General features: G+C 39.8%; 1 protein-coding gene across 1 annotated transcript in view; it reads left to right on the forward strand.

The window, feature by feature from the left end:
* The window catches only part of LOC120516636 (calpain-2 catalytic subunit-like), a 70,349-nt gene that overhangs the window by 15,065 nt on the left and 30,693 nt on the right, over positions 1 to 24,591 (forward strand). The window contains exons 3-9 of the mRNA XM_039738447.1: positions 7,288 to 7,406; positions 9,498 to 9,631; positions 14,070 to 14,238; positions 19,658 to 19,741; positions 21,381 to 21,466; positions 21,669 to 21,743; positions 24,025 to 24,185. Of these exons, the coding sequence (XP_039594381.1) occupies positions 7,288 to 7,406; positions 9,498 to 9,631; positions 14,070 to 14,238; positions 19,658 to 19,741; positions 21,381 to 21,466; positions 21,669 to 21,743; positions 24,025 to 24,185 (828 nt within the window). The remainder of the gene's footprint in view (positions 1 to 7,287; positions 7,407 to 9,497; positions 9,632 to 14,069; positions 14,239 to 19,657; positions 19,742 to 21,380; positions 21,467 to 21,668; positions 21,744 to 24,024; positions 24,186 to 24,591) is intronic.

A 24,591-nucleotide genomic window follows, 5' to 3' on the forward strand; every position in this document is an offset into this window, starting at 1 on the left:
CAATTCCACCCGGTGGGCTAAACATTAACATTATACAAAGTTATTGTCTGTTTTATCTGCATATTTATCACTCTTTAATTTAATATTGTTTTTTATCAGTATGCTGCTGCTGGAGTATGTGAATTTCCCCTTGGGATTAATAACAACAACAACAACATTTATTTATATAGCACATTTTCATACAAACAGTAGCTCAAAGTGCTTTACATATTAAAGATTAGAAAAATGAAAGACACAATTATAATGCAAAATAAATCAACATTTACATCGAATAAGAGTAAGGTTCAATGGCCAGGGGGGACAGAAAAAACAAAAAAAACTCCAGACGGCTGGAGAAAAAATAAAATCTGTAGGGATTCCAGACCATGAGACCGCCCAGTCCCCTCTGGGCATTCTACCTAATATAAATGAAACAGTCCTCTTTGGATTTAGGATTCTCACGGAAGGGCTTGATGATGATGATGATCACGTAGACTTCTGCCTTTTAATCCGTCCATCATTGTTTGAGCATCATGAAGTTTTGAGTAGGTGGTGGTGGCGCAGGCCACCACCACAAAGAAACCGGAAAAAGAAACAGAAAAGAGAGTAGGGGTCAGTACCGATTTTAGAGCCACCATGAATAGTTATTTTGAGGAGATTGAACATATAGAGTATCAGGATTAAGTTAAATTACGATTAAAATGAAGTTATAAAAGGCCATGTTAAAGTAATATGTTTTCAGCAGTGTTTTAAAGTGCTCTACTGTATCAGCCTGGCGAATTCCTATTGGCAGGCTATTCCAGATTTTAGGTGCATAGCAGCAGAAGGCCGCCTCACCACTTCTTTTAAGTTTTGTTCTTGGAATTCTAAGGAGACACTCATTTGAGGATCTGAAGTTACGATTTGGAATATAAGGTGTCAGACATTCCGATATATAAGATGGGGCGAGATTATTTTAAGCTTTTTAAACCATAAGCAGAATTTTAAAGTCAATCCTGAATGACACAGGTAACCAGTGTAGTGACATTAAAACTGGAGAAATGTGTTCGGATTTTCTTTTCCTAGTTAGGATTCTAGCAGCTGCATTCTGCACTAGTTGCAAACGATTTATATCTTTTTTGGGTAGTCCTGAGAGGAGTGCGTTACAGTAATCTAGTCGACTGAAAACAAGCGCGTGAACTAATTTCTCAGCATCTTTCAGTGATATAAGCGGTCTAACTTTACTTATGTTTCTTAAGTGAAAAAATGCTGTCCTAATGATCTGATTAATATGTGATTTAAAATTCAGATTACAGTCAACAATCACCCCTAAGCTTTTTACCTCCGTCTTGACTTTTAATCCTAATGTATCCAGTTTATTTCTAATAGCTTCATTGTATCCATTATTGCTGATAACCAAAACTTCAGTTTTCTCTTTATTTAACTTGAGAAAATTACTATTCATCTATTCTGAGATACTAGTCAGACATTCTGTTAGTGAATCAATAGAATTGGGGTCATCAGGAGCTATTGATAAGTACAGCTGTGTGTCATCAGCATAGCTGTGGTAGCTCACGTTGTGCCCTGAGATAATCTGACCTAACGGAAGCATGTAGATTGAGAATAACAGCGGACCCAGGATAGAGCCTTGTGGAACACCATATCGGATATCATGTGTCTTCGAGTTGTAATTCCCACAACTAACAAAAAATTTTCTCCCTGTCAGGTAAAGTATGTATCTATCTATCTATCTATCTATCTATCTATCTATCTATCTATCTATCTATCTATCTATCTATCTATCTATCTATCTATCTATCTATCTATCTATCTATCTATCTATCTATCTATCTATCTATCTAAATTTACTCCAGGTATTTTTCATTACATGTGTCATTATTAGTTCTTCAGATTCCTAATAAAGTAAAAGGTCTGCTTAAATGGTCTGTCAGCTCCTTTACTCATCTTCAGACCCCTCAATTGTGCACTCAGAGTTGTGTGGTGGCCATCATAAGAATTCAGTCACCCATCATCACAAGAAATATTAAGAAAACACCAGCAGAATAAGGTTTACATTTTGATTTTTTAACTCAAAATTGTCTCATTGTGGTCAAGGCTTGTAAACAGGACCTTTATTTATGCAAATAAAGGTCAAATATGCTAATATGAAATCAAAATACAAATGTGACTAAAATCTCACAAAATATCACAAAATTGCTGAGTATTTTATTTCATTGTAATTCAAATTTGGACTGATAATCTTTGTTTATCCCAAATGGCCTGTCCTTGTGAAAATTGTTCTGTTGTTCTCGTTTTCTAAGACTTTTTCTTTTTAGATTAAATAATTGTTGTTTAGGTCACTAATTATTATTTAGGTTTATAGTCATTTAAGGATCAGGTAATTAAAAAAATTTGTAGATGTGAGGCCTGTTAGGTTCAAGGGCGATGGTGACTGGAGATTTATTTACATTTCTCTAAATTCATTCCCAAACCTGCTTAATCCAGTTCAGGTTTGGGGGTGGGTACAAGACCCTATCCCTGCAACAGGGAGAGCCTTACCAGAAACAGCTCTTGGGTCAGATTTATAAAACTTGTATATGCACAAAAAAGGCCGTCAAAGTGGATACACAACGTTCTACGTAATATTTGGAATGAAACTTCAAAAGCACCATTTGAGTTCTTTTACCAGATAGTTGCTAAAGAAAAGTTACAGTGACTGTCACCACTTAGCAGAGTTTTCCCACCCTTAGTCTAGAGTAAGATGACCAGAATTTTTTGGGCCAATCCGGGGACATGGGTCGCTAGAGGAGCATAGACTACATACAAAGCGAAAGCTTATCACGTGATTTCTCGCCAGAGTTGCAGGAATGCGGTAAAGCATAACCTCCGTCAAAACACCGCGCATGCGCGCCGAGTTCAAATTATCCTGGTGATGAGATACATTCAAAAAAGTGAACCAGCTGAAACCAGGGACGAAATCTTAAACTGGGGACAAAACGGGGACATGTTTCTGAGTGGGGACAGTTGTCCAAATACGGGGACTGTCCCCGGAAAGCGGGGACGGATGGTCACCTTATCTAGAGACAAAGGCATCAGTAATAAAACAATTACAGTAGCTCATTTTCATGAGCTTCGATAACCCGATTATTCACAAAAACCTGATTTCTAAAATGCCATGTAATCCCTTATTCTGATTAGAGAAATCAGGTTATTGGTCTATGAGAAACCTGATTATCAGAGGTAGACTTTTCCGTCATGTAAACCCTTAACTGGGTAGGTAGTTGTTAAGGATTTTGTAGTCTGCACATGTCCTTTGTACACTGTCAGCCTGCACATGTATTTGCTTCACACACACTTTTAGTAGCCACGGGTAGAAGCATCCACAAAATACATTTCCAGAGACAAACGTTCAGGTGATTGCTTTTATTCCTTCCCCTGGCTGAAATAATGTGTCTCAACATTTTAGAAGTCGCTAATTTGTGTTGATGAGTTGAAGGCACAGTACTTAACTGAGCAACAAAATCTCAAGAGCAGAAGGGTAATGCATTAAAAGTAACATATGCTACCTAGTCTGATTACTTTTTAAAGTAATGAGTATCCTAATGCAATATTTATCTTATTAAAGTAAAAATACCTGTGTTATTTTTATTCTAGCAGCACTGGGTGTAATGCAAGAAGCACATGTACCAGTGTGCCAAATGTTTACAGGGCTCATGCTGCATGAGATCTGGTAACAGAAACCTATAAATATAGCATTGATTTTACTATACATATTTATAAAACACATGAATTATCAAAGCCATCATGCTTATTTTCTGATTCATAGTGGCCATTGATAACATTTAACTCTCACTTTTGCGCAGTTAAATGACGTCAGAGTGTTTTCACAAAGGAGAACTGCAGAACATTACTTGCACATTATTAAGAATTCAGGTTTCTGTTGTTCACCTTAGTCTGTTTATGTGTTTCTGCATGTAATTGCTTTGAAAGATACTGCAAGCCAAGTCACCAGGGGTCACATTTATAAAACTTGTGTACACTGTGGACTGGGACCCGGACACAGGCAGACGGACATCGTAAGTTCCACCACACACTGTTTATTTACAATATTTACATACAATTCGTGTTCACACCCCAGTGCCTCCTGCACCAATCCCCCAAGGTCCAGGCCACACTCTCCGTCACTGTGCCTCTCTTTCGACCGCCTCCCGTCCTCTCCCGAGCTCTGTCCTCTTCCACCCGACATCCACCTCTGACTGGAGGGAGGCGGCCCCTTAAATGGGAACCCGGATGGGCTCCAGCTGCTTCCCGGCAATCAGTCTTAGCCACACCCCAGTGTGGCGGAAGTGCTGGCTGCGCACCCGGAAGCCGTCTGGGTGTCCCCTGTCGTCTTCCCCCCAGCACTTCCTGGTGTGGCTGAAGTGCTGGGCTCCAGGGTTCCTCAGGCACCTGGGCGCCGCCTGGCGGTGGCCACGGGCCCCTAATACAACCAGGGCGATCGCCCCCTCGCGGTCTGGAGGAGGCACAAGCCCTCCTCTGGTCCTCCTGGGCGTCCCGGCCGGGCTCCAGCCCCAGCCGGGGACCACACGGGATCTTCCGGCATCGGGCACCGCCTGGCGGTGGCCACGGGTCCCTACAGGGCTGGGCTTCCAAGCCCTGTACCCGAGGCCACCAACATAACCAGGACGGACGCCCCCTCACGGTCTGGAGGAGGCACAAGCCCTCCTCTGGTCCTCCTGGGCGTCCTGGCCGGGCTCCAGAACACATAAATAGAATCCTGAAATACGCATACACACCATTCCAACTGCAAAAGTCAGGATTGATCAAAGGGAAACCTGACAGGAGAACTTGTGTATATTTATGGCAGCTCCGACCCATCTGCATGCAGCATTTCAGAGAAACTGGGAAATAATGCCACCTTTGATCAAGTAGGGAAATGCAGCCAAACCAGCTAAATGACAACTTGTGCGTATAGTAATTCGTACAACTGAGCCATTATTATTTTGTGCATTGCTGTGACAGACATTTTAAAGCTCAAAAGTGATGAAAATGATGCACAGACTCTATTTTCATTCTCTTTCAAGCGGGCCAATGCTGCATATTTGCACTGGAGAACTCTTCTGTTTTTTCACCAGTTTACATTGCCTATCTGTCGTCACTTCACAGGATTAGAAACCAAAGCACAATAAAAAGCCCAGGGGTGATTCATTCCCTGCATACAGAAAACTCTGAATATCATGTTCAACAGCCTATTCATAACCTAATGGTTTGACACAACATGGCTTGTTTGGCACTGCTTGAAAACTACACAGTGCAAATGGCCATATACAAAAGGAATGAGCTTTAAGAGACAAGCAGGATTTTTTTGCCCCTGATGATGGCTGATTTAGGGCACCTAGCAAGAAAGAATCCATATGTGTTAATTGTAAGCAGTGACATTTCAGTAATACACATGCCAAGATGGAACTGACAAATGTCACAGATCAGCAGTCTTGGTCAAACCATGATTCATTTATTTCAAGGTGAAGTGCTGCTGGCAGACCGCTTGCTGACGGTGCTGTTTTTGATGGCTAGTCTGTTTATAAGGTAACTGGCTGAACCCTTAGTGTTTCATATGGCCTGTACTATTTATTATAATAGCAATCATGTCATTACATGTGGCAGATGATAGTGGCTATCCGTTCAGACACTGGTGCCCGAACTCGCACTTCAGTGCTCAGTGGAGCGCACCACAGGCCCCCTCAAATGCAGGTGTCAGTGTCTCCATGTGTTAGGGGGGAGGCTTCTCTACCAGCCAATGAAAATCTACAGTATCGTGATTGCATATGTATAAGGATGATTAGCATAGTCCACATCTATCTATTATATAAAAAAAATCTTGGGTCGAGACGTGATCATCTCGGTGAGACACTTTGGCATCATGCGAGAGTAGACATTACAACCTTAGGAAGCAAGACCCATGAGACAGTAACTTTTGCACGTCACACCCTACTTACAAACAATTTTAAACAAGTTCACGGACATCTAACCTTGCAGTTGTTGAAATGCTTTTGGCAGACACACGTCATGTGCTCCCAGCTCTTAAAAATGTTATACTCTCTAGATGGCACTTGAACGACTAAGTGAAGAAGAAAGAGCAGTGCGCCGAAAAGAGACACGAAAGCGTTGGAGAGAAAAGAAGGCAAATACAGATGCACAAGAGAACAATAATAATCTATGTGCAAATTCAGAAAATAAGGAAAGTAATAATCAGCCCGGACATCCCGCGAGAGACACTTTAACATCCCGCAAGACAAAGCAGTGAGACCAAAGGACAGCTGCTGTACAGGCTTTGAAATGATTGACGCGCAGTGCGAGGAGCAGAACATACAGCACGGCAGGAGGAGCAGTAAGGAAGCAGGTGATCTGTCTGAATCTCCAAAGCGTGTGTTCAGCCAGCCCCTTCACAACGTGAGCGGCGGAGATACAAAGTGGCTGGCGCGTAGTGTGCCCAGGGGTGCGGGGAGGATGGGGTTTTGGCCTTGCAAAGTGAGCAGGGGGCACATGTCAGGTTTTTTAACCTGGATTTTCTTTTGGCATTTTCTTGTTTTTAGTGTGTGCATATTTTCACACCTGAATCCATGCAAAGTGTTTTAAATGAGACCCCTGGACAAGTACTGGTCCATCAAAGCCTAGTGATGACTCTTACACACAACCATATGTGTTATATATGCTTCTCATTCACTAGATATCACACATTGTCTACAACACTGCACTGCAGAGAACTAATTTTGATCTTTGCCTTTAAAACAAAGAGTGAGAAGATGATAAGAGTGATCACAGTTATAAAGGGCCAAAGAAAAGGACAAAAGACAAGAAATTTCTACAGAACGGATATAGAGAGCTCCTCATGGTATAAGATTCAAAAGTAGATGAAGACTAACATCCAAAGATGACCTCCTCCAGTAAATGTGTTAGTGTAGCAGCAGCACTACCATCAAGGTATGGTGGACATTATTCACTTCAAATAGCTGAAAATAACAGACAGACTGACATGGAAGTCTATATGTAAACTGTAGTTAAACAAGTTTGCATCCTTGATGTTGGTAACAGGTAAGTATTCAGGCCTTTTACTATTAGTTAAAGACTCTGACAGCTGTAAGGATGAGTGCCATGGAACATGCAGGTATATGCTGCCCCATCTGTTGTATTGCTGGTGCTTATTCTGTAGGCATTTCGAGTACCAGTCTACATCAGCCACAAATGCTGATGTAAAACTGAGTTTGAGGAACTGTTTCTATTAACCCGGCTTGAGTTAACCACGTAGTCTTCTGTTTATTCCTACTCTAGCTGACTGCTGGCTGCTGGCTGCCATAGCAGCATTGACCACTAATAAGAACGCCTTACTACATGTTATTCCCGATGGACAAAGCTTTCAGGTCAACTATGCAGGGATATTTCACTTCCAGGTAAAGGAAACTTTGACATATTTCTAATATTAATGTAAAAATTTGATTGTTGGTCTGTGCTTTCTGAAAGAGCAAAGATTTTATTTTGCTTGGTGTTTTACCTTCAGCATGGATGGAGTTTAGCAAATCATTCCGTTTCCACTGAACTCATAGTAGAGTTGTGGGTGTCGTTTAACATTTTGACAAACAAATGTTGGGGCAGAGTTAGCTATCGTTTGGTGCCGACCTCCAGGGTAGGTCTGATTTTGTTTGGGTTCAGTTTTTTCTGGAGCTTCATCAAAAGATGCTATTCCATGCCAAATGATTAACCTTCTGCCAGTCCCTGGCATCCTAGAGCAAACAGTGATTGCACAAAAAGGCATACAAAATTCTATAACGGAAAAAAAAGAAACACCCCTTCTTTCTTTATTCATGAACACACATGCAAAACTCTCTGAAGCTGAAAAAAAATCAATCATTTTAAATTTTAAAGTAAGCAGATTTGCTTCACAGCCTTATGAATGGAACTGAAATGGTGTGACTTTGTGTGCCATACTGTCACTGTTTTGAAGTCATAGACTGCCTTTAAAACTGATTGGTTGATGGTAAAGAAATAAATCACTTTATAACTCCAGAAACAAGAAGAAACCCACCTAAATGACATAAAGTTATTTAACCCTGCACCGGTTTTAAAAACAGATTAAAGGGAATGACAAATTTGATGACTCCATGACGACCTTCTAGCACAGGTTCATATTTCACATTATAATGTGTTGCCTGACAGTGCCAGCTCTGTTCAAAGGCTTTCTAGGTACAAGAATTCAGCCATAGTCTCAGCCTTTTTTTTTTTATTTACTATTCTTTTGTGTTATGAAAAATGTGACACCTCAGACTGACAACCCTATCTTCAGTTTGCAAGGTCCACAACACCCATGTTCCTTATTTCTCATGCCTGAATTGTATGCATTGTACTTTTATTGTACTTTCACATAAGCCCACTCGTACAATTTAAAAGACAAAATCAAACCTATTTCATCCTCTGCATTTACTTGTCCCTTTCCGGGGAGATGGCTCATAGTCTGGCACACTTGGTCAACTTTCTCCCTAATAAAAGGTCTCAGCTAATCTGCTAGGTTGTGAATCTCCTCAAGTAAGGACTTGCTCATAAAGCTAGTTTTAAAATTAGACATTGTCTCTCTATTATAAAAAAAAAAAATCTTGAAAGGGAGACTAGGGGGACGAGACGTGATCTTCTCGGAAGACAATGTGACGTCTTGCGAGGCAGTGAGACAATATTTAAAACAAGTCCACATATATCTAACCTAGCAGTTGAAATTCTTTTGGCAGACACACTTCATGTGCTCCCAGCTCTTAAAACAATGACAAGCGACAAACAGAACATGCAGCTCGCCAGCAGCAGCAGCAGACAGACAGCAGATGATCCGACCGCTTCTCCTTAGTGTGTGTTCAGCCACCCTCCCTTCACAAAGCGAGCAGTGTTATACGTCCCGTGAGAAAGAGATGTAACCGCGCTCGGGGCGAAATAAAAGACAAGTATTGTTTTTACAGAACTTTTAAAGTAAAAGTGAAAATAATGCATATGTAACAATTTCCATGAAAATAACAATCTCTTTAAATTGTATATCCAGTAAACCAAACCTGGGGGTGGGCAAGTGAAGCGAGCAGGGGGCAGAGACCCCTAGTAGGATAAAAATAAAAAACATTATTGACATTATATGTCAGATTTTACTCTCTCTTGTTGAGTTTTCATATTTTCCCTGTGTGTATGTGGATGATGATGGCTTCACCTTGGCTTGTTGTGATCAAAGGTGCATCTCTGCATGGTTGTGCAAGTCTTCGAATGTTGGCAGAACAGGCTATGACATCCAATTTCCCAAAGTAGGTTTAGAAAATGGTTAGAAAGACAGAAAGACCTCCTGTTGTTTAACGTCTTGCTTGACAAAGGTTTAGATAATAAAGTAATCAGAGACACATATCATCTGGTAAGATTAAACATCTGAATCTGCACACCTTTCAATGACAGCCAGACCAATCTGAACCAGCTTACAGTGTATATGGTGTTATGAAAGTCCATTATTTTCTGTCTTTCAGTTCTGGCAGTTTGGACAGTGGATTGACGTGGTCATTGATGATAAACTGCCCACAGTGAATGGACAGCTGCTGTTTGATCATTCACCTGGCCAAAATGAATTCTGGAGCGCCCTGCTTGAGAAGGCTTATGCTAAGTAGGTCTCACTGACTAAGCTACTAGTTTGAAATACCATGAGTAATTTCATAGAGGTAAAAGCTAAAAAGACATTTTCTGTCACAGTAAATTTTATAGCCTTTCATAGGCAGAACGCAAGTTATTTGGTGATTTTCATGTCATGGAGCCTATCATAGCAGTTGTGGCCACAAAACAAGAACCATCACATACTCAACTATGCAGAGTTGGTTTAGAGGTAACCACCCTCACCTGTACACATCTTGGTTTCAGAAGATAACTGCAGCACCCAGAGAAAACCAAAATGGACACAAAGTGAATGTACACACAGACCAGGTTAAGAAATGAATCTGGATCCATGACACAGGGAAGTAAACAGCAATACTGACCATGGTGTCACCCTGACCTAGTGTTCAACTTGTTTTAATATCGCACACTTCCATTTACTGTATAAACCCTCAGCACTGTACACATTTAGAAGAAACAAAGCAGAACAGAAAAAATTGAAAAGCACTATGCTGAATACAAACAACTACAAATGCATAGAGTAAAATATAAAGATTGAGACTACATTCTCCTACCATTAGGGTCTATATTTATTTATATAATTGTATCATAGAGTGGTAGCTCTAAGGCTAGAGATCAGTGCTGGCAATCAGAAGGTTGACAATTTGAATGCCATAAACATCAGAAGTGACTCTACTCCTTTGGGTCCCTGAGCAAGCCCCTTGAACTGCAATTGCTCCATCCTGCGTATGACGTTAATCTGCTTCCAGCTCATCCAGCCTCCAACCTGCAGGGAAAACCCGGGGGTTGGTGGCAAGATTGGAACTCCAGCCACTGTAATAAAACTCACACTGTTCAGTGTGGTGCTGAGGTGTCACGTGTTGCACGACTGCACACAGATCCTGATCCAGGTGGTTCGTTGTGTGGTGGGTGCAGCAACGCACTGTAATTTCTCCTCCATAAACTCAAACTATTTAAAGTAGACAAGGACCTCATGTCGTCCTTCTATTGCAGTCTGATCCAATCTGTGATCACTTTCAGTTTCATTGCCTGGTTTAATAGTCTGACAAACCAAAACTCAAAAAAGCTCCAGCAGATTCCGAATTATGCAGCTAAAGTTATTGGGGCTGATGTAGATGATTTGACTAGTGTGTGTCAAAGGGCAATGTTGAAGAAACTGTAAATCATCTCAACTGAAGACAGACATCCATTACATGTAGAACTAAACTTCAGTAAATCAAGCAGGATAGTCGCTTTGAAAACCCACACAAATCACTCCAGAAACTCCTTTCTTCCTAGTGCCATACGACTTTTCAGTAAGAAATATCAGAGATAATGATTAGGTTTTGATATATATCCTGTAACCTTTTTTTTTGGTGTAAATACAGTATGCATTATCTAACTGCCTTCCCTTAACCTTTCTTGTTTCTATTTGTCTGTTTTATTTCATTCTGTCTGTTATTAGAAGCAACTGAGAAGGCAAATTTCATGTTTTCTTGTGCAAACATGACTAAATAAAGAAACCTTAAACCTTAATCAGCGCATGCTCCAAACCTCCTTCTCTTCGTCCATAATGGGATAAATGTTCTAGGTCAGTGTATAGTGTTCAGAACAGGAGTCCAGGACCCACTTTAAAATGGCTCTGGCACTCATTACTTTCTAAGCTATTACCTAGAAATTGTGGTATAGTAAAGAAAGGACTATGTTAACGGCAGCAAGGAGGTCCTCTGGGTTTTACATCAAACAAAAACCTGCTTAGTGTAATTCACCTGGGACAAGGGATCATATAGTCTGAGTAATAGAGACCTGAGTTCATTTATGAGAAATGGAGGAAGGTGGACTTCCAAAAGGTTATTTTGTATTTTGTTTGGCAAAAGCATAGCGCACACTGCCAGGTATACAGGGGTGCAAACCAAGTAGAGACCTGGTGAAGCAGCCAAAGTTCTGTTATTGTCTCTTTGTCTGTTTGACACTTTGTATTTCACTGTGGCATTCATTCCTTTCCTTGTCACTATTGTTTTATTAACAAAATAATTTACTTTAGAATACTGTACTTTCATCTCCTTGGCATTTTTGTAAGATTAATCTTTGCTATGAGACACAAGTACATAAGCACAACTGACCACTGTACCACCATGGTGACTATATTTAAAATTGTTGGCAATGACCTGTACTGTAGGACCCTGTAAAATGCTCAGTGCTTGGTTGACCTTTCTCTCTAATGGTTTTCAGCCCCTAAAGGATTTTTTTTTTTGAGAGGTATAAAAACTGGTCACTTGTTTTTTTGTTGTGAGCTGACCTTAGACTAATATATTATTCATCCATTATTCAACCCGCTATATCCCAACTACAGGGTCACAGGAGCCAATCCCAGCCAACACAGGGCGCAAGGCAGGAAACAAACCTCAGGCAGGGCGCCAGCCCCCACACACACAACCACCAAGCACACACTAGGGACAATTTAGGACCGCCAATGCACCTATCCTGCATGTCTTTGGACTGTGGGAGGAAACCCACGCAGACATGGGGAGAACATGCAAACTCCACTTTTAGGGAGGAACCAGGAAGCGAACCCGGGTCCCCTAACTGCAAGCCAGCCACGCTACCCACTGTGCCACTGTGCTGCCCAATATATTATCCATTCATTAATATTATTATAGATAATAGATTATAGATATAGATAATAGATAGTAGATTCAGAAAGTATTTAGACCTCTTCACTGTTTACACATTTTATTATGATGCAGCCTTATGCTAAAATTGTTTAAATTAATTTCTCCCTGATCGAAAACCACTCAGTACCCCAGAATGACAAAACAAAGGCTGGAGTTTTTAAATTTTTCCAAATTTATTGAAAGTAAAAGACTGAAATATCATACTGACACAAGTGTTCAGAGCCATCAACTCAGTACTTTGTTGGAGCTTATTTGGCAGTGATTGCAGCCTGCAGTCTTCTTGGACATGAAGTGACAAACTTCATCCACCTGAATTTGGAGATTTTCTGCCTTTTTACTCTGCATATCCTCTCAGTTTCTGTCAGGTTGGATGGAGTCTGTTGTTGGACATCTAGTTTTAGTTCTCTTTAGATATGTTCGATTGGGTTCAAGTCTGGAGTCTGGATGGCCAGCTGAAGAACATTTTACAGTTGTCCCTACGCTTCTCCTGTTGTGTCTTTCCTTTGTGTTTTTGGTTATTATCCTATTGGAAAGTGAACCTTTGGCCTAGACTGATGTCCAGAGCACTCTGGGTCAGGTTTTGATGAAGGATATATCTCCGTACTTTGCGCCATTCAGGCTTCCCTCAACCCTGTTTAGTGTCTCAGTCTCTGACACTGAAAAACAACCCTACAGAATTGATGCTGCTTTGGCCATGCTTCATCACTGGAATGGTATTACACAGGCGATTCTTGGTTTCCTCCAGACATGACACTAACCTTGGTTCCATCAGCCCAGAGAATCTTATTTCACACAGACTAAGAGTCCTTTAGGTGTATTTTGGTAAACTCCGAGCTGGTATCCATGTGTCTTTTACCTAGCAGAGGCTTCTGTCAAGTTGCTCTGTCAAAAAGCTTAGATCAGTGAAGGGTTGCAGGTATAGTTGCCCTTCTGGAAGTTTCTCCTATCTCCAAACAGGTTCTCCAGAGCTCAGTCACAGTGACCACTGGGTGGCCAGCTATAGTAAGACTTTTGGTTGTTCCAGACTTCTTCTATTTAATAATGTGCTTTAGGGAGCCTTTAATTCTGCAGGATTTTTTGTAGTCTTCCCCGGATCTGCATCTCCACTTAATTCTATCTGTAAGCTCTGCAGGCAATTGCTTTGGCCTCATGAATTGGTTTTTGCTCAACTGTGCGGTGTGCGCCTTTCCTAATCAGGTCAATGAATGAAATTGACCACAGGTGGACTCCAAGCAGTGTAGAAACATCTCAACAATAAGTAGAATGTCATGCACCTGAGCCAGACTTCATAGCAAAGGGTCTGAAAACACATCAATAAGTTATATTATTTTTAATAAATTCACAAAAAATGACTTGAATCCAGTTTTTACTATCTCTATTGTGGGAAAAAATGAATTTAAATGATTTTAGCACAAGGTTACAAAAGTAACCCCATGCATGCTAATGTTTGCCTCTTTAATTCCTCCTTATTGTATTTTCTGGTTTTAACCTTTGCTCTAAGATTTTTGACCTTGAATTTTGATTAACATCTTGGTACTTTTGCTTAAGATGTCTGTTGACCTCGTTACTTTTTATTTATGTTGCTTCTCCCCATCTGTATCATACAATCTTCCTGTGCTTCCTACATCACAATACTAAGCTTGGGTTGGAAAAAGATGATGTACAAATGGCTTTTCTTATTCCTAAATAACTATTTCAAACGATCATAACCAAGTGGATTCTGCTGTGTATACCATAATGTGCTGAGATGTTAATACTCAATTTATTGTTTTGTTGCAGGGTGAACGGCTGCTATGAGTGCCTGGCTGGAGGCTCTCTTACTGAAGCCTTTGAGGATTTCACTGGTGGCATCTCAGAGATTTATAGTCTGAATAAGGCACCTGAAAATCTTTTTCAGATTATTTGCAAAGCTATTAATGCTGGCTCTCTTCTTGGATGCTATCTTGATGTAAGAAGCTTGTTAACAATTACATCTTGCCTGAAGAAGGGGCCTGAGTTGCCTCGAAAGCTTGCATATTGTAAACTTTTTCGTTAGCCAATAAAATGTATCATTTTGCTTGACTTATCTCTACATTCATAATGGCTAACATGGTACAAAACCCTACAGAGCATACAGCATATGCTGTGCATCTCTTAATGTGAAGCTCCTTTTGTTTCCTTACTCAGATAAGAACTGAAGTACAGAGCCCCATAAGTGTCAAGCAAAAAAAAAAAAAAATCAGCTTGAACTAAATGAGTTTGAATGGATTTTTTTTTTCTTATTTCAGTAGCTTTTTATTTTTCCTGGCATGTAGTTTAGTGAATCAAACTACAAAGGTATAGCCAGCCAATAGTTTTAGTCTATTCTATGCTGTTCAGTTCCATTTTTAGCTAGATTTGAAACTTACCTTTTCTTCTATAAACGTTTCCACCACTGACTCGGGAATATTACTTTTCTCTGAGAAAATTCCATAAATCCATTCTCATAACTTCTCCTGCATTTGAAACTCATTTCAGGACTCCTCAAAAGAACTGTTTCAACTGTAGTGGTCTTCCAAATAGATTCCTCTTCTGATTCAGTGATGGTAACACTCACCTTGCAGTTCATAGTTCACTGAACTGTATGCCAGAAAAACTTTATAGGGCTCCGTAATAAGAACTGGACTGCAAGATGGAAAAATAATAATAATCTGTTTGAATGAATTAATATGGAACAAGGCCCCATATGTTTCTTTTTAGGGTCAATATAGCTTCCTAGTTGGAATAAGTTCTTTTGTAATTGCGGCGTTTTAAGTAACCGAAAACTATATAGATATGATATTAAAAGGCGCTACCGCTCCCATAGTGATACGCCCGTAAAAATCACATAAGAGAAAATAGCTTAGCTTTCTTTGCTGACGATTTACGCTGTATTGCAGACAAGGAAGCCAAATAGCATGATAATACCAAGGTGGGATCTCGATATATACAGTCTGTCATTTTTCGGGACGGATGACGATATCACCCATCTGTCCGTCGGCTTCAAAGTATTTGGCTGCTGTCCAAGTCTTTATATACTGTCTTCTCCACATGTAGGCCCTTACTTAGGTTCCAAACATGGAAAGGAGAGGATTTGATTTCATCTCTAACATACAGAAATAGTACAATGCCCATTTTTGTAATTGTACCTTCTCTCTTCAAATGCTTACCTAGCAGTCCTAAATGCTGAGAGCCCCTGTGTGCTAACTTTGGCCTGGCCTATACATGTGAGTGTATTTATAAAATAATTTTTGTACAGAGCACAGTGACATTAAACTTACATTCTTATTACACCATACTACTGAAATAAGAGTCAGGGAATAAAATAAAAATAATCTGTTTGAATGAGTTATGTAATTTGTTGATAATTTATTTGTTAACAATTTGTTCAAATTGATTACTTGATACCTATGGGGCTCCTACTCAAGACACTAATTCTTCCTGAAAATATAACCCATTACTGACGCTCAGTTTTCTTTTTCTTCTTGTAATGTGTTTTTTTTTCCATTTTTACAGATGTCACTGTGGCTAGCGCTACTGGCTTATTTCTTTTAGGACTAGCTTCTATTACTGGAACAATCTGCATGTTTTTTTTTTCCACTATTCCAAAGTTGTGCACATTAAGTTAACTGGGAACTTTAAACTGAGCCAGTAATAGTGAGCCTGAAATGCAGTCAAGTAGTATGCCGAAACTGGGTTGGTTTCTGGCTTGCGTCCTGATGATTCTAGCATAAGCATTGGCTTCTTGTCAGCCTTTGCTGGAGGTAATGCATTTAGTACATGGATTGGAACGTTTAATTCGTATTAGTGGGTTGGCCTGAGTGGCCCAAATTGTGGCATTCACTGCTTTGTGAAAAGTGGAATCACTCATTTTCTAGGCTTATATATCCATTTGAGTGCCTATCTAGGGGCATAAACCACAAAGTTGGAACCAGTCCTGTTAAGGTTGTTTTGCCAGTCCATCACACAACACACAGTTTCCAAGTCCTCAGTTTACCTAGCACAAATGTCTTTGGGATGTGGTAGAAACCAGACGGTTGTGGCGAGTGCCCTCTTCTATGTGGTGGTGTGCTGGGGAGGCAGCATAAAGATGAAGGACGCCTCACACCTGGACACAATTGTTAAGAAGGCAGGCTCTATTGTAGGAATGAAGCTGGACAATTTAACATCTGTGGCAGAGTGACAGGCACTGAGCAGGCTCCTGTCAGTCATGGAGAATCCACTGCATCCACTGAATAGTGTCATCTCCAGGCAGAGGAGCAGCTTCAGTGACAGACTGCTGTCACTGTCCTGCTCCACCGACAGACTGAGGAGACCCCACACTATGCGACTCTTCAATTCCACCCGTGGGGCTAAACGATAACATCATACAAAGTTATTGTCTGTTTTACCTGCATTTTTATCACTCTTTAATATTGTTTTTTATCAGTATGCTGCTGCTGGAGTATGTGAATTTCCCCTTGGGATTAATAAAGTTATCTATCTATCTATCTATCTATCTATCTATCTATCTATCTATCTATCTATCTATCTATCTATCTATCTATCTATCTATCTATCTATCTATCTATCTATCTATCTATCTATCTATCTATCTATCTATCTATCTATCTATCTATCTATCTATCTATCTATCTATCTATCTATCTATCTATCTATCTATCTACACAGACAGTGCCGGGGCCTGATTTCAAACTCAGGTAGCTTTGTACCACTCTTTATGAAAAGTCATGCTACTGTATGTCATTTTCTAACCCACTTAATCCAAAACAGGGTTGCAGGGAGTGCTGGAGCCTATCCCAGCTAGCAGATGGTGTAAGACAAGAACAAACCCTGGACAGTCCATTGTAGTATGAACACACACGCACACACACACATATGCCAATTTAGTGTTGCCAATTCACCTAACATACATGTCTTTGGTCTATGTAAGGAAAGCAGAGCCTCTGGAGGATGCCCACACAGATACATTTTACACTGGGAATACTGGGGGACATGAACCCTAGTTTACTTACGAGAGGCAGCAGCTCTTATGAAAAGTGCTATGTAGAAAATATAAAAATAATGTAACATTTAATTGATTGGCATGCCATAGGACTACAGAAAAGACTGCAGTTTTTAAATAACCCTAATAATTTATTTGACAGCATTAATCCTCTTTAATAAAACCCCTGTGTGCATCCAGGTGTCCGTGCGTGTGTGTCTTTTGGTGAAGTGCGCATGTGCGGGCCGCGCCGTGCATCGCACCGTGCCCCATCCATGCGTGCGGCACTGTGGACACACACACACTGGAACCCGGGCACACAGTGAATGGCCTAGCTGCTGCCGTGCATGATAAGTAAATAAAGCACACACACTGGAAGCTGCGCACACAGTGAATAGCCTTGCCACTACGGCGCATGATAAGAAATAAAGGACAACATTGCTGGGGAGAGTGCTGATTGGGTAGTCACGGCCGCGCATATAAAATCCATTGCTGCGGAGACGCCACACGTACAATAATCAGCTGCACGCCAGCACAGATTAAAATACTTGCTGAGGAACTAAACAGTACTTACTGGGGAGACGCCACGGGCACGATTATCAGCTACACGCCACACATTACATCAGTTGCTGGGGACACTCTGCTGATTGCCCAATGTTGTGACAGAAAATTAAAATCATATTACGGACATAAAAGCCAGTATTACTGTCAGAGAAAATTGCAGGCATTTTACGGAAATACAAACGAGTATTAAAGAGAAAATTAAAGACATGCAATACAGTGCCGCATATTACAGCCACATACAAGCCATTATTACTGTAAGAGAAAATATTACGGACGTATCTACTATCAACATGCCACCCAAAAAAATGGACACATCAAGTAGGACAAAAGACACAGACAATCAAATCCTATATAAGCAACATCTCCTGGAAGAACGGTCAGCTCAACAAGTAAACATCAACAAAAGAAAGGCTGAAAAACAAAGAAAAATACGAGCAAATAGATCGATTGAAGAAAAAGAAAATGACTGTCAGAAAAATGCTAGAAGAGAAAGACTCAGAAGAGCAAACTTTAGAAATAGTTGGTATTTACTTGCCAGAACCAGTATTCAGCCACGGTCAGTTATATGTTGCATTATCAAGAGTTAGAAGTTTTCCAGATGTTGTTGTCAAGGTTGTAGATGGTCCTGAACAAAGCAAACTGTTGCCAAACTCAGGCAGAATATTTACAAGAAATGTTGTCTATAATGAAATTGTATAGAAAAATTTCATGAGGTAAAAAAATAGGAAATTTTACCTAAATATCTTCTTCAGATATTGTGTCTTACAGATTGTTTTACACTAAGACATTATTGATTATACTTACTGTGTTGTCATATATGTTTCTATTTTATTTTTATTATTATTTTACTTTAGGCTTCTTGCAAAAATATTTTTGACAAAAAAAATAAAAATTAAGACAACAAACAGAATGACGTCAAGGTCCTTGCCATTTAATAGAGACTGTTCCTACTAATGTTTATGCACTACTGTTCTAGCGCCCATTATTGTAACAGGCTTAATGTCTAGTATGAAATAAAGGGATCACAGCATGTTAGAGAAGCACACATGACAGGTTTCTAAACATACCTTTACATGTGTTTCCAAAGAGTTTACTTCTCTTTTTGGCAAGAGATGGCGGCTTGGAGAGCTCCATAATGTTGATTCTGTTGGGTGTACTTTCTTTTCCTTCTTGGTATTTGCTGTATTGCTGAGTGTTGCATTATTTTCTACTATTGTGCTCTAGCAGTCATCTTTTGATTTAACTACTTTAAACTCACTGGATCAGTACTATAAATGGTGCCAGCATGCTGACTGCCACGTTGTATTTTTGTGTCATCCTTTATTTCTTTACTGTGAGGAAGAAATACTTGTATGTCTGTTGAATGAAAAACACTAAACATTGCAAAAGTACATTAATTTAAGGAAGTGTTAATGCTTTCAAAAAAGATTTTTTTTCCACAGAGAAAATGAATATACTCATTCACATCTAAAAGACACAAAAAAAACCCAGAAAAAATTTAGGGATTCCTCTGATAAGACAGATTGATGTGCTCTCACCAAGCTTCCCAATCTTTCCTTTTAACTTTTGATGTCTCTGGTTATTAAAAAATGCCCTTCTGAATCCAGTCCTGCCTTTAGGATCCATTAGGCTCTGTATACGAAAAGACAAAATAACACACTCAGTCAGTATGATAAGGTCTGAGACGTGGCCTGAGCCCAGATATGGTGCATATTGTATTCTGTATGTTTACCACTTTTCAATGCAGCAGAGAGTTTACATTGACTTTGAGATAAAACATTTCACCATTTACAATCAGTCTCTTTACGGCATTGTTTTGCAGTACTCTGGCCCAGATGACAAAGAAGAAAGAACTCCTCAGAATCTGATCAAGAGGCATGGATATCCCATCCTTGATGCGAAGGAGGTAAGTCATTTGAGAGGAGCCTTGGCATTTTTGGCTATAAATGAGTGACATATTTCTTTATCTTCCGGGTTTTTATAAATTTTGATTCAGTAGAAATTCAGGTTATGTCAGAGCACCCGGTACTCCGGTTTCCTCCCACAGTCCAAAGACATGCAGGTTAGGTGCATTGACGATCCTAAACTGCCCCTGGTGTGTGTGTGTGTGTGCCCTGCAGTGGGCTGGCACCCTGCCTGAGGATTTGTTCCTGCCTTGTGCCCTGTGTTGGCTGGGATTGGCTCCAGCAGACCCCCGTGACCCGGTGTTAGGATATAGCGGGTTGGATAATGACTGACTGTTGATGAAATTTTCGAAATCTTGTTACCATCCCTGTCTAATTAGAAATGCAAATATGCCGTATCAGAATATAGCTGCAGTGTTTTAACACACAGACCACAATGCTTATTTAAAGTTTTTTTGCCGTTTTCATTCCATACAGTGATAAAATTGTGAAAATGACTGAAAGACACCATAGCAGACAGAAGCACTTCTCAAACACACAGATCCAAATACCTGTAGTGGTCTGTGTGTGTGTGTGTGTGTGTCTGTCTGTCTGTCTCTTCTGTTGCTGAGTTCATTACAATAAACAAATGAATCATTAAGCTTCAGTTACTTTCTGCTACTGAGCTCCTGAACTGAGAACAGTAATTTTAGCTTTTTATTTTCTGTCAGTGTCAAGTGTTTGGCTCAGTTTCTTTTACTCCCTCCCTGCCTCTTCATAGTTATTTTATGAATTTGTCTAATATGTGAGTTTTTTTTTTGTGGAACAATGTAACCACAGCCATTTAAAGTGCACGGACTGGAAGAAACTTGGCAGAACCCCCTGTGGACGGAGCCTTTTCATTAGAAGATTCTGTAGCTAATCTCTACAAGCTTTTTAACAAGCTCATTGTCATTTAAAAATCCCATCTGGCTCCTCGAGACTAACATGTAGGTGTATGGAGTCTCTCTGATAGAATGGAGAGTCTGTTTTTTTTTCAGATGTGCCATTCTTTATGCCAAAAGGCACACATGGGGTTTCCGTACCTTGTGATGTTACACCCAGATAATTGGCTTGTTACTCTAGTGATGGGTAACTCTGCCTGAAAGCTTTGATCACAAAAGTACATGGAAAAACAGTTAATCTTGTCCAGGGTACTTTATGTGCTTTTTCTGATGTCTGCAGTTCTCTATGAAAAAGAATTTCTCCCATCTAATATTTCAGTTATGGAATATTTTGTCATTTTAATCTAATATTATAATGTGGATAACATTGAAAGAAAACATGCATAGACACAATTTTACATGGAATTAAAGCAGCATCTCTCATAGCTTTGCTCATTAGCACTGATTTGTGTCCAGAGAGTTCAATTACAGGTCATCGTTGTCCACCTGGGCACAAACTTACAAAAAAACAGTTTGCTTTTCTTTAATATAGTGCCTGCAGTCCCAACATGATGATTGTTGACTCCATAACAAAGGACTAAAAAAAAGCTAAAAATTAAATTTGTAAAGATTAGCTCACCTACTCTGCATTGGAAACTTCTGACAAAATGTTGCAGTTTCAGTAGCTTTCAGCTTTTAATGGAATTTAAATATATTCTGTTCTTTGTGTGTTAAACAGATAAACTATAAGAATGGCAAAGAACAACTGCTTCGCATCAGAAACCCCTGGGGCCAAGTGGAGTGGAATGGAGCCTGGAGTGACAAGTAAATGGGGGTCTACTTGAAAACCAATGAATGGACAGCTGCAGTTTTTAAATAATTAATTTGAATGATTTTTTCCAGTTATCTTTCAGTGGTATTCTTATAAAACATGCATGATTTCTGTGATATATATACTCTTGATAAATGCCAAGATTTGCTTAAGAGAAATATGCCTGCATCTGATTTATGTGATGGTTTCATTTAGTGCCCCTGAATGGAATGACGTCTCCCCGGATGTACAGTCAAAACTGGACTACAAGGCAGAAGATGGAGAATTTTGGCAAGTTGAATATGATTATTTTCACCTATGATGATGCATATTTTTGTTATTTAGTAGGCACCTCCCTTTACATTTTTCAAGATCATAATAAATTACTTTTGTTTTCAGTTTTATTTTTGTGTTTTTCTTTTGGATGCTAAGGAGGCTGACCTGTTCAAGACTGCATAATGAATTAGATGTACATAGTAGTGGCAGAGGTATTGTCATGTGTATAAAATGCAAAAAATCTCTTACTTGCATATCTGACTAAAATGTAGCATATTGACATCCTTCACTACCATTATAAAGAAGAATTTACAAAAATACATTATTTTATTGAACAGAAAGCACAAATCAGCTTCTTCTGTAGTGTGAAACAGAAGAACCGGAGTCTGGTGAGACCAGAAGTGACATCATCAGTTTCCAGGCAGGACTTCCTCTGTTCTGTAAATGGGGAAAGGAAGGATATATACAGTGGGTACGGAAAGTATTCAGACCCCCCTCAATTTTTCACTGTTTGTTATATTGCAGCCATTTGCTAAAATCGTTTAAATTAATTTTTTTCCTCAGTAATGTACACACAGCACCCCATATTGACAGACAAAAAAAAGAATTTAGAAATTGTTGCAGATTTATTAAAAAAGAAAAACTGAAATATCACATGGTCCTAAGTATTCAAACCCTTTGCTCAGTATTTAGTAGAAGCACCCTTTTGAGCTAATACAGCCATGAGTCTTCTTGGGAAAGATGCAACAAGTTTTTCACACCTGGATTTGGGGATCCTCTACCATTCCTCCTTGCAGATCCTCTCCAGTTCTGTCAGGTTGGATGGTAAACGTTGGTGGACAGCCATTTTTAGGTCTCTCCAGAGATGCTCAATTGGGTTTAAGTCAGGGCTCTGGCTGGGCCATTCAAGAACAGTCACAGAGTTGTTGTGAAGCCACTCCTTCGTTATTTTAGCTGTGTGCTTAGGGTCATTGTCTTGTTGGAAGGTAAACCTTCGGCCCAGTCTGAGGTACTTAGCACTCTGGAGAAGGTTTTTGTCCAGGATATCCCTGTACTTGGCTGCATTCATCTTTCCCTCGATTGCAACCAGTCGTCCTGTCCCTGCAGCTGAAAAACACCCCCACAGCATGATGCTGCCACCGCCATGCTTCACTGTGGGGACTGTATTGGACAAGTGATGAGCAGTGCCTGGTTGTCTCCACACACTGAGGAGAGGAAAGACATGTGACAGCCCGCATGGAGTTTGCTAAAAGACACCTGAAGGACTCTGAGATGGTGAGAAATAAGATTCTCTGGTCTGATGAGACCAAGACAGAACTTTTTGGCCTTAATTCTAAGCGGTATGTGTGGAGGCACTGCTCATCACTTGTCCAATGCAGTCCCCACAGTGAAGCATGGCGGTGGCAGCATCATGCTGTGGTGGTGTTTTTCAGCTGCAGGGACAGGACGACTGGTTGCAATCGAGGGAAAGATGAATGCGGCCAAGTACAGGGATATCCTGGACAAAAACCTTCTCCAGAGTGCTAAGGACCTCAGACTGAAGGTTTACCTTCCAACAAGACAATGACCCTAAGCACACAGCTAAAATAACGAAGGAGTGAAAATTAATTGGCTGCAATATAACAAAGAGTGAAAAATTGAAGGGGGTCTGAATACTTTCCGTACCCACTGTATATAATATATGTATATATATATATATATATATATATATATATATACGTATGGGGTAACCTCCTTCCCAATTCCCTGGTGCAAATTAAAAAAAAATTAATTTTGTATATTTTTAGGGCAATTAAGTTGTTACTGATGTTATTTTTTTTGTATCCGGGTGATTTAAAGTAATTTTAGTTATTTTGCCAACTTTTGAGATGCCATTTTTATTTATTCACAGAATTTGACAGTTTTGTGTCATTACAGATTAGCAGATAAAAAGTTCAGCTTCTTGAATCCCTTGATTGAGTTGGAGGATTTAAAAAAAATGTGTCTTACTGTGTTTTAGGTCTTGAATTTTTTACCTTTCTTTTTTAGTTTGGAGTATGAGTTAAGATTATGTTTTAGGTTAGACACAAGGGACTTTTGTTTAAGACTCCTCCTTATCTCCCTGTCCTGTGTGTCCTGTGGCGAGCCTTCCTGTGGTACAACATTTAGAGCATTTTGTAAATGGCAAAAAAATTAAAACAATTCAGACCCAATTATGTTCTTTTGAATGATGTGTTGTCTTTATTTTTTTAAGTGTCTTTAAATTGGAGGAAAATTCATATTGTTAGTTCTGGCTTTTCATTTTCATGCTTTCCAGGATGTCATTTTCAGATTATATGAAAAACTTTGTAAGTTTGGAAATCTGCAATCTTTCACCTGACACCCAGGCCAGTGGTGCTGTCCATCAGTGGACCACAGCTCAGTTTGAAGGTGTCTGGAGGATAGGCTCCACTGCAGGAGGTTGCATAGACAATAAAGGTAATTCCCCTGCCTTAGCTGAATTTCTCTTCAACATTAAATAGCACTTTTTACATAATGTTAATCCCTGAATCGTGCATGTATATCTGAAGTCCAAGCAATCACTCATGGCCAGAGTGCACATTAACTCATCAAGTCACATACAGTGCCTTAGGTCCATCCACATTCTTGTAAAATATCTTGAGAACAGCCTGCTTGCAGTCACACTCAAGACTTATTTTTACATAGCAACAGCACCCAGTATTGTCCAGGTAAGTAAGTAAGTTTAAGGCAGAAAGATCTAACTTCTGTTTGGTAGCAGAAGACACTAAATTCATTGAAATTATTTAACTAAATTAATTTAAATCTCTTACTTGCATATCTGACTAAAATGTAGCATGTTGCCATCCTACTCAAAATTGGGGAA

Source organism: Polypterus senegalus, chromosome 16 (genome assembly GCF_016835505.1).
Source record: "Polypterus senegalus isolate Bchr_013 chromosome 16, ASM1683550v1, whole genome shotgun sequence".
NCBI lineage: Eukaryota > Metazoa > Chordata > Cladistia > Polypteriformes > Polypteridae > Polypterus > Polypterus senegalus.